The sequence below is a fragment of the Amphibalanus amphitrite genome, unplaced genomic scaffold (assembly GCF_019059575.1).
Source record: "Amphibalanus amphitrite isolate SeventyFive unplaced genomic scaffold, NRLGWU_Aamphi_draft 000094F_arrow, whole genome shotgun sequence".
NCBI lineage: Eukaryota > Metazoa > Arthropoda > Thecostraca > Balanomorpha > Balanidae > Amphibalanus > Amphibalanus amphitrite.
The window spans coordinates 191763-211613 of NW_024881590.1; the positions used below are offsets into that span (position 1 = coordinate 191763).

Here is a 19851-nt window from a genome sequence, read left to right on the forward strand (position 1 = left end):
GAAACGGAGAAATTGCAGGAAAATCCGCTATTGCGATAGACGGCTAACACTTAAGTCAAGATAGAATGAATATTCGCAAACATCAGATGTCATACCGCGCAGCGACCGATTCTGAGCACTCCAGCGAGCGTTGAATGCGTTCCTTTTCAGCACTGCAACAGTTTTATAAAACAAAATCATCAAATAATAGGACTTTTATTTAACATATGTTCATGAAATATACACGAATAGCACACAGGTATAAACAGAGAGAGAGTTGACGCCATTTTGCGAAGCAAGCACAACCATGGAAGTACACACCTAGCGTGGCAGACAGAGCTCGCGTGGCCCACTGTCGAGCCGCGGGCCGCTCCCACCCTCCCCGCCCCCGGCAGTGGGCGCCCGTCCCCCGCTCTTCTCTCCTGTACTTCACAGTCCCTGGTTACTGCCAGGAGCCGGCGCGTGGCGGCCGGGGCGGCGACGTGATACATGCCACCGACCGCGGCCCATTGCTGAGAATTCAGCAGGATTACTGACATCGGCCCGAGAGGAACCTCAGCGGCCCAGTTTGAAGAGAGCAAAGCGGTCAGTGATCAGGAGACCCAGGACGCATCCACACTGCGTGTCACCGCGTGCAGCAAATATGAGCTGGCATGCAACAATGGAAAGGCTAATCATGAGGACTTATTGCAGAGAAGAAAAAATCGGCAAACCTTTCTTAGAGACAAGTGGGTACTGAGCCTGCTACGGTTAAATGAACTTGTTTGTTTTTAGGAGTACGCGTATTTAAGTACACCAGCATTCCGTTGCACATACAAAACGGAGTAGGAAATAAATTCGCTCATTGTCATTTTCGCTACGGCATTTTCACCTCAAGTTCTGTGGTACGTTCGAATATAAAACAAATTCTCAGTTCAGCAACAAATATGAGCTTATAACATGCAAATGTATCCAACAGCTTAGCGCATGCAGTGAACAAGATGAATCTAATTCATGGGCCTCGATTCGCTCCATAAAACAACAGTCATACAGCCTAAAGGCGATGGATAAACGAAGTACAAAAATGTAAAAAACGACCAAGACTCTTCGTCGACAAAATTCTCGTAGAAAGCGATCGATACACGGCGCTACAAACATAGATGAGCGGGGTCACAACGCAGCGAAGTCACACGGCCTCGCGATAAAGTTACCGAAGCCCTCGCGCGACAGACCGATCAGCGTAACCAAATGTGTAGCAAGTACGACTCCTCGGTGCTGCGTCTGCGCCCCGTTCCGCTCACAATCCGGGAAGACACGCCCGTCCCACTCGGCGGGGACAACAGAGATCAACAGTCTCCCCCGTACACGCCCCACCAGCACGCAAGCTTGCCAATAAATACAAACACGGGGTCTGAGCAACAGGGAGGGCGCCGGGACGCAGGGTCGGCGGGCCGGGGCGCGGGCAAGGTCCGGAGAGTTCGGGAGACCTCGGACCTCTCGCCGCTGGACGTCCCACCGGACCGCACAGCCCCCGTACCGCCCCTTGTGGCGCGTCTCGGCGACGCTATGGAAACTCTCCGCTCAGCATCGCGCAGTGACTAGGTGATATATCATCTATTTGTCGTCCGAGCCGGTCACGGCTCTCGGAATTCTGTGACATCCCTGGCAGTCTCTCGGCACCTGGGGCCACGTCACTCTCTCGGCGTGGTCCCGCTATGATGAAGCCGATCTCCGGTCCACGGACGCATCATACCACTTCGACACACCTCACTAGACCCGATCAACCGGTCGCCCAGGCTCCGACAGACCACCGCAGGGGCCGCTCAGCGGATACTAAATATTCACTGACTGATTCCAGCTTCCATTCCGGACCGCGACCGCCTGTAGTACGACTTCCCCGGACCTCTGACCTGGGCGGGGCGCTCCATCACGGCCCGCGAGGAAGGGCCCATCGGCATTCCACCCACCTCCAGTCTTTCTAGTCTCTCCAGTCCCTCCGGTCTCCCCAGTCTCTCCAGTCTATCTGAGTGCGTCCAGGTGCGCGGCGGGCGGCGGCGCCGGCCTCTGGAGGATGCTCCGCTGCCGGCTCGGATCGGCCGGAGCCGGCTGCCAGTCCACGGGAGCCGGCTCGCCCGGGTCGCGGCCCTCGGGCGCCAGACGCTCTTTGATCAGCTGAGTGTAGTCCTTCACCAGGTTGGCGATCATGAACGCCTGGGGAGAAAGAACGAAAAATATGGTGAGTTTATACGAAAAATGCTTCGCTCAGCTTTGTGAACACACACTGCTACTGGCTACACCGAAACAGCCAAACGTGGTCAATATTTCTACGATAGTTTGGTTTGTACTGTTGGGTTAGGTCGTTTCGGTTTCAGATCACTACAGGGCGTGAAAATCAGAAAAAGGGGAAAAGTGCGAGACATGATTGGTTAAGTTGAATTCTCTACTTCAAAACCGTTCACCCTAGAGGAATGGTGACCAAGAAAGGGTCTGAGTTCACCCTGAGGACTGCATACAAATTACGACGGGACGGCCGCCTCACCTGTCCAGTGTTGAGGATGATCTTGCTCTGTTTGCGGGTGCTGCCGGTGATGATCATCAGTGAGTTGATGGCCGGACTGTAGTTGACGATGTAGTCGTACTCGTACGTACAGAGCACGTTCCGGCTGCGGAAGTCGAGCAGGTGCACTCCGTGCTCATCCACCGCCAGCCACAGCATCTTGGGCCAGTTGGACGTGAACGATTGCTGGCGACGAGAGACAGAATGATGCAGCGTTAAACATTTCAAAGACGGAGGGTGATGTCATCTAGAAACGGGTGTAGGGCAATTGTAGTAAGACATTGTGAATGGTCAATAGCAAGTAATGGATAGGTACATCTGCATGGCGTAAAAAATAATCAACCCTTCACGTTTAGAAACTTTAAAAACTGACACTAGGAAAAAGGCTTTGAATAAGCCAAACTCGATTCCTAATTTTCGATCCACATATCAAAATCACTGGCATGGTTAAGAGAAAAACAACCAATACATTTCCCATGCGGTCCCTCTGATCGCATTCCACAGTTTGCACTTACCACCACCTCGAAGATGCTGGCTCTGTAGAAGGGCCACGACTGGATGAGGTTGAGGAAGGCCTGTTTGGCCTGGTCGCTGGACATGCCCTCCAGGCTCTGGTGGTGCACGGTGACGGTGTGGACGGAGGCGACGGCGGCGACGCGCGGCGGCAGCGTGTAGGCCATCACCTGCTGGTAGTCGATCGACGACAGGTTGTAGTCGCCCAGCTCGATTTGCGCCCGCAGCGCGGTCAGCATCACCTGATAGGGGACAGACAGAGATGGATGTCAGTGGGTGGTGTCATACAATGGATGGGAAAAATACAGACACGCAAAATGAACGTCACATTTGTCACACACCGATCTGGAGAAAGAATTGAGCTGCACCAGCTTTCCTGGCATATGAAGCTGCACATGGAAATACATATTTGCCTCATAATCTCCATGGTCATTGCAACAATTCTGTAATGGCGTTCAATTGTTTGAGCGGAAACTAAGCTACCTGAACGCAAATCACACAAGGATGCCCTGATATTTCCTAAGAGTCTGAGCAGACTAAAGCAGCTCCCGCCGCTGTACTATCGGCGTGGACGCATGGATATGACGATTCACATCTACTGGACGCTGCACGGTCATATTGACACCGACCCTTCAGAGCATGAATACCTAGTCGTACTCGGGGCCACGACACTGAAACCTCGTACTTCAGTAAAAGCTTCAGTTAGTAAAGCTTCGGTAGGGTTTCAGTCGTCCCGTGCATTTTGTCGGGCTAGAAGAGCATGATTTATAGTGCGATGAATTGTTATTGGAATGGCGTTCCACCTTCCAGCATATTGTGTCGAACACTCATGTCCAGCCACTAATACTTTCAATAATACTTTTTATTATATATTTAATACATAAAAATATATTTAATTCTAATATTTTATATTTTATATGTTATATAACACTTCTTTTAATACTCCCAAGAAGAAGCTTGCTTCGTGCTGAGAGTACTTCTGGTACTCCACTCCTGCTACCCGTGATAAGCTCCACTCGAGACTTCGACGCAATCGGGTCCTTCAGGCCATGAGCTTCTTATCTCGATAAAAAAGAAAAAGAATAAGAAGAATCATGCGAGTTAGTCTGTAGGAACAGCGTTCTACCATAGAAGCATGACGATACTTCTTGATTTTCCGCACCATATACAGCAGAAAACCCTAAGCCACACCATAATATGTTTTGTGTTTAATATAGGACGCAAACTCATTACAATGCTCAATCACTAAATCACGTTCAATTGCTACAATAAACCGCTAAATCATGCAGTTATATAAAATACAAGCCAAACGACTAATGGCCGTGTACACGTCTCTTTGTGAATATCACACACTACTCGTATACTATTGATAATATATCATAATATATCCCACCATACTATTCAGTAAGCCAGTCCCGCTACCTGCACAACCAGCCGGGTCGCCCACCTCCCGTCCTAACCAATTGTCACTAGGACCTGAGACCAGCCACCGCCCTACCCTGACTTTTCGCTGTTCCGTCCAGACCTTTCGCCGCTTCCTCCTGACTGTTTCACTGATTTTGAGGGACGAGCACACGATGTAAATAAATAAATAAACTGTTCACAGTTCCACACTGACCACCTTTCACCTGACCCCAAGATTCCTTTACTACTCAGGTTGGTTCACTAGGGAAATAAAGGCGCCGTGGTGATGTCATCAGAGGAAATCCTTCATGTTGAAATGAAGGGGTTGCTTGAAGGGAATTGCTGATTTTGGCTCGATATAGTCCTATTTTTTCTTCTAATTTCAGCCCCATTTATCGTAAACAGGCGAACTCATTGTTACATTGGTACAACTTTTGATGACACACAATCCTTGTTTTTTTTTTCTCCAGCTCGCTCGAAAGATGATGAAATTTGCATGCATGCCTATGGGTGAAGATACATACATATGGGTGATACATACATACATACATACATGCCTATGGGTGTACAGGGTGATTTTTTTTAACTGTTAAAAAGTAAACGTAATTGGTGGTCCCTAAATCGAAAAATCGTGTGCAAAAAAGTAATGCACGTGATAGATAAATGTGGGACATTTTGTATGGTGTCATGATTTGTCCCTTTTAACCGAAGGCCTCGGCCCCAATGGAGCCTGAAAATGTCCCACCAATCGGGCACGCATGGTCCACCGCCGTTCAGTAAGGAACGACACAAAACGATGATTTTGAAGCATTGAGGCAGTTCGAAGCATACGATAATTAAGGAGATACCTCAGAAAGACATTAAATAATGCACGAACAAGCTTATAGTCATAAATAGCCTTCAAACGGTCCATCTGGCGTATGTGCAGCCTCTGAAGAATCATTCTTCAGGGAGAAAACAAAAACAGCGAATCAGACACCACCAGGGCCGCCAGTAACAAAATCATCGACCTGCACTTTCTAGACTTCTAGTTTTTGAACCCAGGTATGGCAGATATAACAAGAAAACAGTGGAAATCTCTGGCAGAGCTAAAAATGGGTGATAGGAGCCTTTTCAGTCTGCCTAAAGGGTCTAGGAGTCCACGGTGCTGTTCAACACGTGCTCAGGCGGGCTGATTCGTGTCGGTGAGAGAGGGGGTAGCTTCAAGCACAAGTAAAATACACAATGGACGTTCCTTCACATTGTGTCTGCATGAAATCAAAATGTCCCAGAATGCTCGTCATGCTGGTATATTATTTTGCAATATATATTTGCATTTTAACGCCACTAAACCTCATTACTTTTTAACAAGTAAAAAAAATCACCCTGTAGATTCTACCGCCGTGGTGACGTCAGGGTAAAGGGATTCTGGAGCTCGTGAACGGGGACTGACCTGACCGGCCACCGCCCTAGCCTGACTTATCGCCGTCCCGTCCAGACCCTTCGCCGCTCCGACCTGACCAATCTTCGCCGAACCGGTCATCATCGTCCCTCCCTGACCACTTACCGCCTCCATGGTTGTCAGAGGGAACTTGTCGTTGCGCACGTTGTGCAGCATCTGGTGGTACAGCAACTCCTTCTCCACCCGGTCCTCCAGGTCCAGGGTCTCGTCACACAGCAGGTGCTTCTTGAAGAGGAAGATGTGCTGCTTGCGCGCCTTGTCCGTGCCGGCCGTGGCCGTCTGGTACCTGAGGGTCAGCGGGCGTGACGAGCGGTTAAATCTCGGTGAAATAGGACAGGGAATGTACGTACAGGGCAATGTGAACTGATGCAGCCGGAATAAGGAGCCTAGAGCTTGAGTGTCACTTGTTGATAAATAGTGACATCGAGTCGGGAATCAGCAATAATAAGCTCGAAAATGTAAATCAGCGGCTACATAACCAAGTTTCACATTGTCCTACTCAAAAATTGACAAAATCACAGAGGCCAGTTTTAGTTGAAGAGGATTTAAGACTTGGGTCGGCTCAAAGAATGCACGTGTTGGGATTCGTGAGCGCAATGATTGAAAAAGAACATGTTAACCGAAATCGTGTCCATGAATGAAAGACAAACCGGCGCCAAAGAAGCTCAGACACAAGGCAGCCGCCATACATTGAAACAAAATGAGCAAGGCTAATTAGAACCCATAAATGGAACCCTAATTTGCGGTTCGCGAGCTCAGGGCAGTGTTTCGTCGTTCTGCGCAAGTGATTACGTAACACTTTCTGTTTTTCGAAACGTTACGCAGCGTCCTGGGCATCGATGGCTCATTAGTTGGTCATCGAGCGACCTTCTCTCCATGAAAAATCAGACTCATATGACGTCGTCGATTGCCGTCCCGGCAGAGTGACAGGGTCATATTTGGGAGCATTATTGGCCGCGATCGATACTGGTCTATAGTCAGCCGAGTCACCCGCCAACACAGGCTCGGCCAATGGGGACGGCGGCGGCGGAGGCGCGGCTCCAACCTCGGCCCGGCGTGGGAGGTCGCCGACAATGACCACAAGGCGCGCCGCGCTGTCTCGTGCCGTGACGCAGGTCGGGCTAGACATGTTCATTGTGGTAGGTCTTTTTCAGGTGGTGGCACGTCACTGGTCGCCGCTAGCGGGCGGCACAGCCAGCGAGCTCCACCGCCGGCGACGCTTGGCGACACGGGCCGACTAACACGGTTACAGGCAGTCATCAGTCGTGCGTCCAACGCCAACTGTCAGCGCCACACATGTCAGACAATGGGCCCGATCGGTGGTGGACGAATTTGGACACATCTGAGGCTGGGCCACCCGTGGGCGACCGCGACCGTACCTCCAGCGCCGAGCGGCGTTCGGCAAACTACCAGAAATGCGGAGCAAAAAATAGCTAATGACCGTTTTCATGCGCATTGTTAGGCAAGTGAGCTATTGGTTTGTCGTTGGGCACCGAACGACTTCTTGGAAGTCGGAGAAGTAAGACGCTTTGCACGATGGAACATGCCAGCGTTGTCAAAACAAAGCCTTTACTACAGGGTGTTTCACAATAAACGTTACTTTTGATAAGCTTTTAAAATGACCTCAACTATTGGTATGCCCATAAATTCTATATTCATTTTGTTGCAAATTCTTTCGGGTTTTTTATCCTTACAAAAACTATGACGAATTAGCAACTGCATTCTTAATGTACGTGCAATGTCCACACCATCAAAACGGGTCAATTCGCTGTTAAGCTTCAGGGTCCTTCACAATGAATATTGCTTTTCAAACGACGATATTTCAGTGACATGTAGGGGAAAGTGGGGTAAGACGGGCACCTTAACTTTGGAGCCATTTTTCGGCCGGTTAGAAACATCATAGAAACGGGAAACTGAGTGAAAACCTTTTACAGACATTTTACTTCCATTTGCCAGAAGATGAGACTTAGACCTGACTCAACAAATAAACTGCAGCTATTTTTGCAAAACCTTGCAAAAACCCATCTTACCCCACTCCATGGGGTAAGACGGTCACATGGGTAGGGCAAGACGGCCAGCTTCTTTCACCGACCAGCACAGCTCGCAGCAAATGCCCGAGATTAGCCGCATTGATACAGTCGCTCGTTGGTCTCAAGTGCTTCGGAAATGGCAGTATACGAGATTCGTGCAGAAGGCGTATACTCGTATATAGGCCCTAGTTCAGAAGCCATGTAGAGCCGTTTTTCACATTCATTATTCGAGAATAAACTGTGCCGAAGGAATATTGCTAACATGTCTGTGAGTATCGGAATCGAACATATTCTTATCAGAAATGCTTCTTTTTTCCTACAGCAACAAAAATATTTTTACCATTACAGACCCATCGGATTCATAGTTGCCCGTCTTACCCCAAACTCAATGTCAGAAGTTCAGCACGATTTTTCTCTGTGGACAATTTGATGCAGACAAAGCAAATCCGCGGTGAATGAACACTGGAGGCATATGAGTGTGCCACAAGTGATTGCCAGTTTTTAACTCTATAGTGCTGCACACAAAAGCTTGCACAATACATTATGAATGTTTTCAATGAAATGAGTGTTTTAAAGAAATCAAAATAAAAGATTATTGACCGAACACAAATTCACCAGACTTCAATGGCGGTGTGTAGTGGGAAAGGCTATTCTGGTCCTAATTTTTCTCGCTCGTAGCGCTATTGGTTTGGTCTGCAGAGGGGGTGCCCGTCTTACCTACCTTGACCGTCTTACCCCACTTTCCCCTATTACATATGGCTCATGAGTAGGTATTACCACATGAGACAGCAGAATGTAGTAGGACTGATGAACGTATAACTTTCAGTTCAGCACCCTTCACGCCTCACGTGTTCTCCACTTATGCCACCCTTCCGTCTGACTTTTTCAACCAGATTTTCTGGGATCGCCGTCCGGCCAGGAGGCGGGGCTGGTCTCGTGTTTCCAGTCTTCTGGAACCTTTCTACCACCCGTTTGAAAGACATTTTTGATGGAATATCCTTCCTCTTTTAAAAATGGCTACCGAAACTCCGTCGCACTGCGGTCAGACTTCGCAAAGCGCCGTAATGCATGACCACCCATACCGCCTCATCATCTGTACACGGCGAATTGACCCGTTTTGACGGTGTTGGCATTGCACGTCCATACAGATGGAACCGTTGACGGTTTGCAAAAAAAATATAAGGACTAAAAACCGCAACAAATTTGCAACAAAATGCATATAAAATTTACGCGCTTACGAACAAGTAAGATCTTCATTTAAGCTATTCAAAAGTAACATTTATTGTGAAACACCCTGTAGTTTTAAAATCTAGGATGCCAAATAAAGACATTTGCCTGAAATAGCCCTTTTTGCACACACAAAAATATTGTTGCTTTGGTATCGGTGGACGGTTTCATTCCAATGATTCAGGTCTGACAAGAAAATCAAGCTACGATGATATCTTTCCTAGTGGACAATACGGATAAATCAGCAAAGCATCATGCTGATAACCATGAGATCTAGCGGAAAAAAGAGCAATAAACTCCACCGGCTGAGCATCAAATATAAAAAAACACATTTCAATATTTATGTGCGGTATTATGGTATAAGTGTGTTCGCGTCAGTGACGCCTCTCTTCCCCTGAGGCCCGCACGGAGGGCCCGCCCGTGCCGCGGGCAGGGCGCGCGTTGGATCACTCACCGTTCCCATTTGGACATCACATCGGCCAGCGTCTCGTCCGGCAGCAGATTGCGCTCGCTCTGGCCGAGCACCTCATAGATGGCGTAACCTGAGTAGGGCGAGGGAAGGCCCGGTCAGAAACCCCACAGACAGGCAGCCGGCAGGGACTATTTCCAGACGGCTCAGACGTATGTGAGTGGTACTGGTGTCCGACACTGGTGCACGACTCGGAAGACTTATGTCACAAGTGTGGCAAACAGGGCTCTCAGCAGCAAACCGCTGAGCATGCTCAGGTGATACATATGTGAGACTGTATGAGCCTAAGCATGTGTTGAGTCATACAAGTTGTCGATAAAAAGCCTAATAACAAAAAATGGACAATTAATACCGAGATGGAAACAGCCTAGTGATAATATTGAGTTGAAGTTTGAGAAACACACCTCTCACTTTGATGAATCCCACGCCCAGGTGTACATACGGTAGCCCCCACCAGGCAACAGACGGCGATACGGCGCGGTCATGCCCATACCTCTGGCGTCCGGCTTGAGGCCGATCTTCTCTTTGACCAGCTGGAGCACCTCTCCGGCCGTGGCGGCCGCCTCAAACTCCACACTGTGGAACTGGCCGTCCATGAAGTGGAAGCGCGCGTGGATGGGCCGACAGTTGACCGTACACAGCACCTCCTGGCGGGAGGGCGCCCACTGTCGCCGACGACAGTGGATCGTCTTGTGCATGCACTGAAACAAGAGGACGGAGTCAGAGAAGAGTGAGGAATTATAAACTGATGACGGGCAGCTGATTTATGAATGAATGTTTGCAAAACAAACGATCGCTTAGAGCGGCATAGAACGATAATAGCAAACTGTCAAGCAGCAATCTTTTGCTATGACTCGAGTAGATCAATCATCTCATAGTAGAACTACCTAGATTTCTCGCCTCACAAGAATCCTCTCTCCCTCTCTCTCTCTCTCTCTCTCTGTCTCTCTGTCTCTCTGTCTCTCTCTGTCTCTGTCTCTGTCTCTGTCTCTGTCTCTGTCTCTCTCTCTCTCTCTCTCTCTCTCTCTCTCTCTCTCTCTCTCTCTCTCTCTCTCTCTCTCTCTCTCTCTCTCTCCCAGGACCCACCTTCTCGGCGAACCGGGCGTACTTGCCCTCCTCGGTGACATAATCGCTGGCGCACTTGGTCAGGTGGGCGGCCAGGTACTTTTTGGTCGGCTGGTACGAAGGGATGACCGTGGAGCAGAGAAGTGCCATCAGGGACCAATGGCGCCGGTTCACTCGCGAGTTCGGATCGGGGTGATCTGTACAAGAGAGCGGGGGGGGGGGGGGGGGAGGGACGTCAGCAAAGGCCAACACAAGTAAAAAAAAATCGCATCTTTTATATGAACTATAAACTTTCAGACACTAGTTTGACAGGGTTCTACGAATAATAACAAACCGAGCTGCTCTCTCTCTCTCTCTCTCTCTCTCTCTCTCTCTCTCTCTCTCTCTCTCTCTCTCTCTCTCTCTCTCTCTCTCTCTCTCTCTCTCCCTCTCTCTCTCTCTCCTCACTCACTCACTCACTCACTCACTCACTCACTCACTCACTCACTCCTCTGCTCTACCCTCGTAGTTCGCTCTACCCTGAGCTTACCTGTTGTCTGTTTTATTAGCTGTAGTGTGAGTTCATTCAGCAGCGTTTCGTTTTTCATTGCGCGGTCGATAATACCCTGTACAAGTCGCACGTTATTCTCATCGGTCGAGTTCTCCGAAAGTTGATCTGCAAAAGAACAAACTCGTCAGGAAAGAATGACGGGAAACGGGTCATGCTTATACGACGTAAAACCAGAGCAGTGGCGATAAAATAATGTTGCTTGGAACATGCAGGTAGAGAAGACTAGGATCCAAGAAGCACTTAGCGATTTTTTTTCGTTTATTTTTTCTACATATAGATAAAAGATGATTCTCTAATAGATAATCGGTCGTGAGTGCCGATCGACGAAATGATCCCTAAAAAGATGCTGCAACTCCCCGTAAAAATGTTTCAAAGTTGACAGGCAAAAAGTGACCAAATTCAGAAGTCTTTACACTGAGCGTCGAAAACAAAATATTTGGCATAAGGGCTTCACTAAATTTTACCGTAGGACAGTGTATCTTACATAAGCGAGTAATGGCGGATATTTCACTCCCCTCCTCAAGCTGTGAATAGTCCAAGGCCATATGAATAGTCAATAAGAAAACCACAGTACTAGCTAAATATTTTAAGTGGGTAGAGGTTGGGAAGAGGTAGTACGGGTGCAGAAATGTGCTGCCCTATAAATGCTATAAATGCCTTCCCCATACCGTAAATTTTCGAAGCAATCTGTCTGGCAAACTCTTGCTCCACTCTTTGGGCTCAAACTTAGACCGGATTAGCTAAACCTAACCAAACCTCACTAGCGTAAGTCATTTTGCCATACTCGAATGCACATGTAAGTAACTAAGGATAACACGCTTGCATTATTTAACAACCGTGTGTGCAGAGCGCAGGGGTGTCAGGCTCACCGTCCGTGTCTGACCTTAACATATGGAGGTCAGAGGTCGGATACCTACCGGGATGCCGGTGTGATTGACTGGTCCGAACCAAAAATATACATTAGCACTCATCCACCCGATATTGTCACTCCCAGATGACATTTGAAAATGGAATAGTCCCACTCCGCTGGCTAACTTTTGTGAAAACTGTGACAAGAGTTACATAACGTGACAATTACTATTATATATATTGAGACGGGTTTCACAGCACATTCGGGTGGACGCGTTTTACGCTTCGGAATTTCATCACCCATAACAGCATGGTTTTCAAGCCGCGCCGTGGAAGGGGGTGCGAACATGTTTACGCCCCTCTGTGTTATTCTCTCTCCCAAATAGGTACCACACAAACGGCGACGAGCAGCGCCAAATCATTCCCCTTTGGCGTTTCAGCATATTTCGCGACAATTTCAACCCTATGTCATCTAAGGGCAGTGTAATAGGTCACGGTAATTACACTCATAACAAAATGCATGGGTGTAGGAGCGCCAAAAATATTGGTGAAGGATGCCACCTGAACCTTATGAAAAGGGACAGGACCGTGCCAACCAACACGCACAGTGCAAGCGGGGGGGGGGGGGGGGCGAATTTCGCCAACCCCTTGTTTTTCGCAGATATCTTACGCCCTTATCATCCCATTAACGTCAAATTTTCAATGCCTGCCTAAAACTGCATTGTGCATCTTGCCATGACAGCAAGATGTAAATCAGGGCCTCGGCTGAGGAATTTTGACTACTGGGGCAAATGGTCAAAGTGTGTTAACCCGCGCCCTGCTGGGAGGGGGGGAGGTTTTTGAACACCCACCATAACACCCACCCTGCGGTTTTTCGCGGATATCTGAAAAACGGCGGCACCTTATCATCTATCAATTTTATACATTTTGTGAAAATTTCAGACCAGGGTCCTTCAAGGTCAGGTCACCAGGTCGCTACAAGTGACCTCACCTCATAAACACATCATAAAATGTTTCAATGTATGCCATAGCTACACCAAGTGACGGATCGCTTTGAAGCTTTCAGCAATTGATAAGTGCAACAGTATGTACAAAATTCGGAATTTTCATATCGGTGACCTAATGTCGGGTCAATTTTGCGACCTCTCTAGGTATTATATGTCAATGGGAGAAAATTCAAAACCGTCTTTTTCGGACGAAAGTCATTCTGAACACTCTCAAACACTAAATTACAAGGAACTTTGACACACTGAACATGAAAACGGCACCCGTGACCCCTGTTTATGCCCCTAAGGTCATCTCAGGTCACGAATGGTATCTAACAGTTTTTTTGCGACTAACTTTTGAAAGAGGCATGCTAGAACGATGAAAACGCCTTATATATGTTCAGCTCGACGATACAGAACCACTAATATGCAACATGACAATGTCCGGTCAGGTCATGACCTTGACCTGAGGTCAAATTTTCAAGTTGACCTTTCAAGGTCAAGTTATAGTTCATTTGATGCGTCTTGACGAGAGGAACTCGATGCCGGTGAAAATAAGCTCGTACAAGGCTTGAGTCAAAAGTTATTGCAGAAAAACTGTTTCCGAAAAAATCGGTTATTTTTGCAGTTTTTGCCCCCTGCAGGCAAAACCGTTGACGTTAGGTCAAATCTGAGAGAATCACTCAGAAAGGGCGTTAATAGGGCTATCGAATGCGCTTTTCCGTGGCGCTGTAGCTCTATTGGTTCCCGAGCTATGCGTTGGCTTCTTGTAAATTGTCGACATTCGACCTGAAAATCGGCAAAATTTTGCCTTCAATGACCTCTGGTGACCTGACCTTTGACCTGACCGAAAAAGTGACCGAAGTGATTTCGTCATTATTTTTTACGCTCTTTCGAACGCCGCCTTCTGCGTATCGCTACGTGGCCCAGGAGCCGAGTTAGAAGGGGGGTGTTCAAACACCCCCCCCCCCCCAGCAGGGCGTGGAAATCCAGGACCCCCAGCCGGGCGCGGGTTAAAAAACAGACTCAAGGTAGGTACGTTTTTCGGCTACTAGTCGTTTATTGTTTTCGTTTCGAATTTTCGACCTTCGCATCGAGGTCGTTGTCAAGAAACATACAACAATGACGATGACATGCATCGTGAACACGTTTGAAAAATAGTACGGTCATCATATCTAAAAACGTGCAAGTAATCCCTCCAGCTATTTCTGACCTGAAAATTTGTACCCAAAATTAATGAAGAAAAAAAAGTGTATGAATGATATGAAAGAATGAATGAAAGAAGCGTTACAAATACACGTCAAGAAAAACGACACGATCAACCGAGTAGACGGCACCGCATTCAGTCCTTTATGGGATCAGTGCTGGTAGGGCAACGAGATCCGACGATCAAGCAATCAAAGATTTTAAGCATGTATTTTTAATGTGTCACAGCCTGTTTGTGTGTCTCATGTACTGCATTCATTCATTCATTCATTTATTCATTCATTTCTTCAGTCAGTCAGGCAGTCAGTCAGTCAGTCAGTCCGTCAGTTAGCCATTCATTCATTCTTTCATATTATTCATACACTTTTTTTTCTTCATTAATTTTGGGTACAGATTTTCAGGTCAGAAATAGCTGGAGGGATTACTTGCACGTTTTTAGATATGATGACCGTACTATTTTTCAAACGTGTTCACGATGCATGTCATCGTCATTGTTGTATGTTTCTTGACAACGACCTCGATGCGAAGGTCGAAAATTCGAAACGAAAACAATAAACGACTAGTAGCCGAAAAACGTACCTACCTTGAATTAAGATGGCTAGTCGTAAAAGCTTGAAATCATATAAAAAACAGACATTTGATCAACCGTCGAATCCAGTAGTTCTAAGCATAGGTAGGTGAAGACCCTCCCTTGCATTGTCCAAGATTGGTGAAGGATCCTTCACCAATCTGAAACTTTGGTGAAAGGTATCCTTCACCAAAGAGATACGTTGCTACACCTATGACAAAATGTCAACTGAACAAAACGACTGCATGATGGCGTTGTGAAAATATCGGACAAGACGCATGGAATAGGGATATAATACACCTCAGTTTTGTTTTTATCGGTAATCTAATGTTCGGTCATTTGTGGCACATTTAGGTATTTGATTCATTATCCATTCCTGTATCCAACGAATAATGCGCCCCACAAGTGGAGAGCTCTTTCTCCTTCCTTTTAGGCTCCCGCAATCGCGAGAGTCCGTCTCGCTCCTCGTGGCGACGGTCCCTTGGACAGATAACAATTAACAGCAAGGCCGTAGGGTGAGACTAAATGCTTACTTCGAAATCTAAGCTGCGTTGCGGCATTGGCGGTTATGTGCGGCGTGTATGCCGCATGATTAGTAAGCGGCGACCACTAAATTAAAGACTCAAACGCTCCGACCGGTTTTCAATGAATAACACTGCACACCAAAAATGCCAATCGCTCTCGTCATAAGATATTTAGATTTTAATAACTAAGTTATCTACATCATCATTTTGAACCAAATTCAACTTAATACCTTCATACCTTAAATACCTTCAACTTAACTCACTCATTCCTTCCTTCGTTGCCTCCAATCAGTCTTTCGATTGTCTGGAAATCGTATGCTAAATCCCGTACCTGTATGCGACTGGTGCATATAAAGGCCGATGTAAGAATTTAAATAGGCTCTCGCATGCGATTTCCTGGCTACCCAAAAAAGTATGTTTCAGTCATGCTACCAAAACATGGTATGTCAGCCCGGTCACCGGCTTATGGTGCTCTGCTTGTAGTGCCCCTGACCGTCACCGACTCTCTTCCCTCCTGAACCCTCGCCCGTATTGGTGTTTTTCCAGCCGCGAACGTATAAGGGGGGGGGGGGTCCGACCCCTCCTTGCCATTTGGCCCCTGATCGAGCTAAAGCTTCACAAAAAAAAACGAGCGTGTTGCCCGTGACGAAAGGAAGCCGATGATACCCAATTTTAACCCTCGCCGGCACAGGCCATTTTGCGTCCTTCGACGGCACGGGGGGGGGGGGATACGACCCCGGACCCCCTCGCGTTTGGCCCCTGATCGAGCTAGAGCTTCGCGGAAAAAAACGAGCGTGTTGCCCGTCACGAGAGGAAGCCGATGATATCCAATTTTAAGGTCCTAGGTCATCGGGTGACCTTCCAGGTCAGGTCAATGACCCGAGAATCGGGAAAATCGGGACCTGTTAGAAAGTCGTAAAGTGTGACTGCCATGGGGTTTTCCGGGGTGCTGATCACGAATATCGTGTTAGTTTTGATCAGAGATGATGTCTTTAAGCATTTAGACCAGGTCGGGTCAGATCAGGTCAGGTCAGGTCAACCGGTAGGGGTCGTGACGGGTATTCGTAATACGTGTCAACCGCTTCTGCAGCTTCGTAACATGTTACGAAGGCACCAAAACTACTTCGTAAATGTTCAAATGGTTGCTTAATTCGAAATCAGCTCTAAAAACTAGCCCAGAAACATGTAAAACTCGAAAAAGTGAACCGAGGTCACCAAAGGTCAATGACCTGACCTGACCTTCAGTTCAGGTGACCTGACATCCACCCTAATGCATGGGAGCAACATCAAATCACATGTTTGAACGTTTGAAACCACGAAAAGCTTGCAAACGCGCGGCTAATGCGAAACGACATACGCCGAATCGCGATTCCGGCCAAACATGGTCTCGGAAAGTGGGTCACAGGTCAAAGGTCATTTGGGTCAGGGTCATGAAATTTTTAGGGTGGGTGTAAAATTGATCAATGCGAGGGTACTGAAAGTTTCGTCACGATCGGCCGCCTTTTACGCGAGTTATTCGCGAAAAACCTTAGGGGGGTTGCATCAACATCAAATCGACCCTGTGCCAGCAAGGGTTAAGTTGAATGTATTGATTTGGTTCAAAATAATGATGTAGATAACCTAGTTATTTAAAGCTAAATATCTTATGACGAAAGCGGTTGGCATTTTTGGTATGCAGTGTTATTCATTGAAAACCGATCGGAGCGTTTGAGTCTTAACCCTCGCCCGCACATGCCATTTTCCCATCCTAGAACGCACATGGGGGGGGGGGGGGGGGTTGCCACCCCCCCGCGCCATTTCGTTCCTGTTGGAGATAGAGCTTAGCAGTAAAGACCAAAAAGATTCTTTGGGAAGAGACGAATCCAATGATACCCAGTTTTACCTTCTCAGGTCAGTCATTGACCTTCCAGGTCAGGTCAAACTAAAAAATGTTGCTGTTTTGGGTCACCGTTGGATATCAAGTGCGCTGCTTATCAAATACCGATGACGATGCTGTTTTCTGGTGCCAAGCCAGCTAGAATCTCTTTGTCACACTACCCGACCATATTTTTGCTGCTGAGGTCATTTCAGGTCAAGTTAGGTCAAGGTCAATTATATGTGTTTGTATGTCTGTGTGTGTCTGTGTGTATACTGATGTGTGCACCGATTGTTTTTGGGTCCATATCACATGAAATCATGATCTGAGAAGCTTTTACCAAAAATGCGGTCAAAAAACTTCACAAAAAGTAAATTCAGCTTGCCTAAAACGCAATTATCTTAGATGACCTAGGTTGACCTTGACCCTGACCTTGACCCCTGTACATCGTCGAACAACATGTTCCATGATAGGTGGGAGGTAAGACTGGCAAAAAGGCCGAAATCAGGGTGTCAAAAGCTCACAAGGCCCATGGCAAACGCAAGATGTTGAGAATTGGCCATTTGGGTCATGACATGACCTGAAAAACAAGGTCATATCTCCGAAACCAAAAATCACAGAAACTTGAAATTTTCAGTGGACATCAAGAAAGGATAGACGAGCAGCTATACGAAAAATCAGCCTTCTAGCTCTAAAAATGTTGAGTGCAGAGCAGAAAGACTGCCTGGGGGGGGGGGGGGGTGGCAACCACCCCCCCATGTGCGGTCGAGGGTTAAATTTAGTGGTCGCCGCTTACTAATCATGCGGCATACACGCCGCACATAATCGCCAATGCCGCAACGCAGCTTAGATTTCGAAGTAAGCATTAAGTCTCACCCCTCCCCAGTATAACGCCTTTTGGGGCGACTAACGGAGCGAGCGAGAGGGTGAGCCTTGCACGTGCGAAATTTCAAGGGGGTACCTCCAGCTGACTTGTGCACGGCACCCCTAACCGGTCTCTAGCGATGTGCCAAATTAGAGCACAATCGGCCCAGCCGTTCTCGAGATCTGGAAGCGGCACCCTGCACGTGCGCACGTGCAAAATGGGTCCCAACTGACTTTTGCATGGCACCTTGCTAACCGGTCCCTAACCATGTGCCAAATTAGAGCGCCATCGGTCCAGCCGTTCCCGAGATCTGGAATCGACCCCTGCACGTGCGCACGTGCAGCAGCACCCCAACTCTGGCACATGGATATGCATTGTCTAGTAGGTGCTTACCTACATGCCAACTTTCAGCGCAATCGGCCAAGTAGTTACCGAGATATTGCAACAATTACAAAAGTGACACCTCTTCGTTTTGCACGTGGCACGTGCATAAGGCGTCACCAATATGCATCGGGAATAGTCCAATACTTGGTAGAAGGAATGAAGCTACCCTACAAAAATTACCGCCTGTAAATCGATCAAGTGGTTGCTGAGATATAAGCGTCGCAAAATCGTGACCACGGACGGCCGCTCATACTCAGAAATTTCCGTTCATCTAAGGAAAGACTCCGCTCGCTTCGATCGCTCCGTAATCAAGGAGAGAAAACGAAACTACGCTTATTTGGGGCACACTTCGTTCTCAGCCCTTCAAACATAGTTTACCTTTAGTATGTTGCACACTGCATTAAAGTAGGTGCAAAAAAGCATGGATGAAAAATACTACGTTTCTCATCAGATATCCATGCCGAAAGACTCTAGATAAGAGGGAACCATTACGAATCAAGGTCGTAACAACTTTTACAGGTCCTACAAAAACGGATAACACGATCCCATATGAGCACTGAGCAAAGACCACAAGGTCGCATAGGTGTTCAGCTCAACTCGTGACTGTACCCTTGCTTCAAGGTCACCTCTTCAACAATGTGAAGTTAGTGAATCGCTGCAACCCTAGATTTATTTTTCTGACAGACACGAGACATTTCATCAAACGAAAATCATATTGCCATATTTTTCAGTGGTACATCCAACAAACGCGATCAACAGACTGTAGAGTAAAACATTAGGCCAAACTGCAGTCTCGCGTTCTTCTTTTCAAATCAATTCGACTTGTAGTCTGTCTTCTCGTCGCAAGCAATCAGACAGGGAAAGGCGTCATGCTGGGGCCGTCGGATCTCATCATTGATTCCAGCGCCTCACGGAACAGAACGCCTAGAAGCCGTGCATATCCTTCGACTTGGACGCTTTCGGCTTGAAGGGATCTATGGGACTCAGCGGAAGCTCACACGGCCAGACGGGGTTCGGCGTGATTGGCCAATCGTCCAGCCAGCCATGGGGAGGTGCGCTGGGTTTCTCACATGGCCACTTGGGCTTCTTCAGCCGCGTGGGCACGCTTGCGATTTTGGAGTCGAAGCTGGTCCTCAGACTGCCCACCAGGGTGCCATTCCTGGTCTCACCTTCAATACTTGTGCCACCAGTACCGAAGCCCCCGTCGAGTGAGAATCCAATGTCAGAACTTGTGCCAAGCTTTGCACTTGCAGACCCGACACTCTCTGATTCAGCCGCGGAAGAGCCAGCGCTCTTCCCTATCTCCTTCTTGGCGCCCGTAAGATCATCAGTGAAGGCAACCTGCACCGTGGCGGCCCGGCTCTTTGTGTCCGTGACGGAGGCGCCGTCACCTTCCGTTG

General features: G+C 47.8%; 1 protein-coding gene across 1 annotated transcript in view; it reads right to left on the bottom strand.

Annotated features, from left to right (window-relative positions):
- Positions 1-179: 179 nt before the first annotated feature.
- The window catches only part of LOC122380291 (unconventional myosin-X-like), a 115438-nt gene continuing 95766 nt past the window's right edge, over positions 180-19851 (bottom strand). The window contains exons 33-40 of the mRNA XM_043363337.1: positions 11194-11319; positions 10686-10861; positions 10093-10300; positions 9585-9672; positions 5979-6159; positions 3031-3270; positions 2498-2701; positions 180-2169 (exon numbers count right to left, since the gene is read on the bottom strand). Of these exons, the coding sequence (XP_043219272.1) occupies positions 1978-2169; positions 2498-2701; positions 3031-3270; positions 5979-6159; positions 9585-9672; positions 10093-10300; positions 10686-10861; positions 11194-11319 (1415 nt within the window). The 3' untranslated portion in view covers positions 180-1977. The remainder of the gene's footprint in view (positions 2170-2497; positions 2702-3030; positions 3271-5978; positions 6160-9584; positions 9673-10092; positions 10301-10685; positions 10862-11193; positions 11320-19851) is intronic.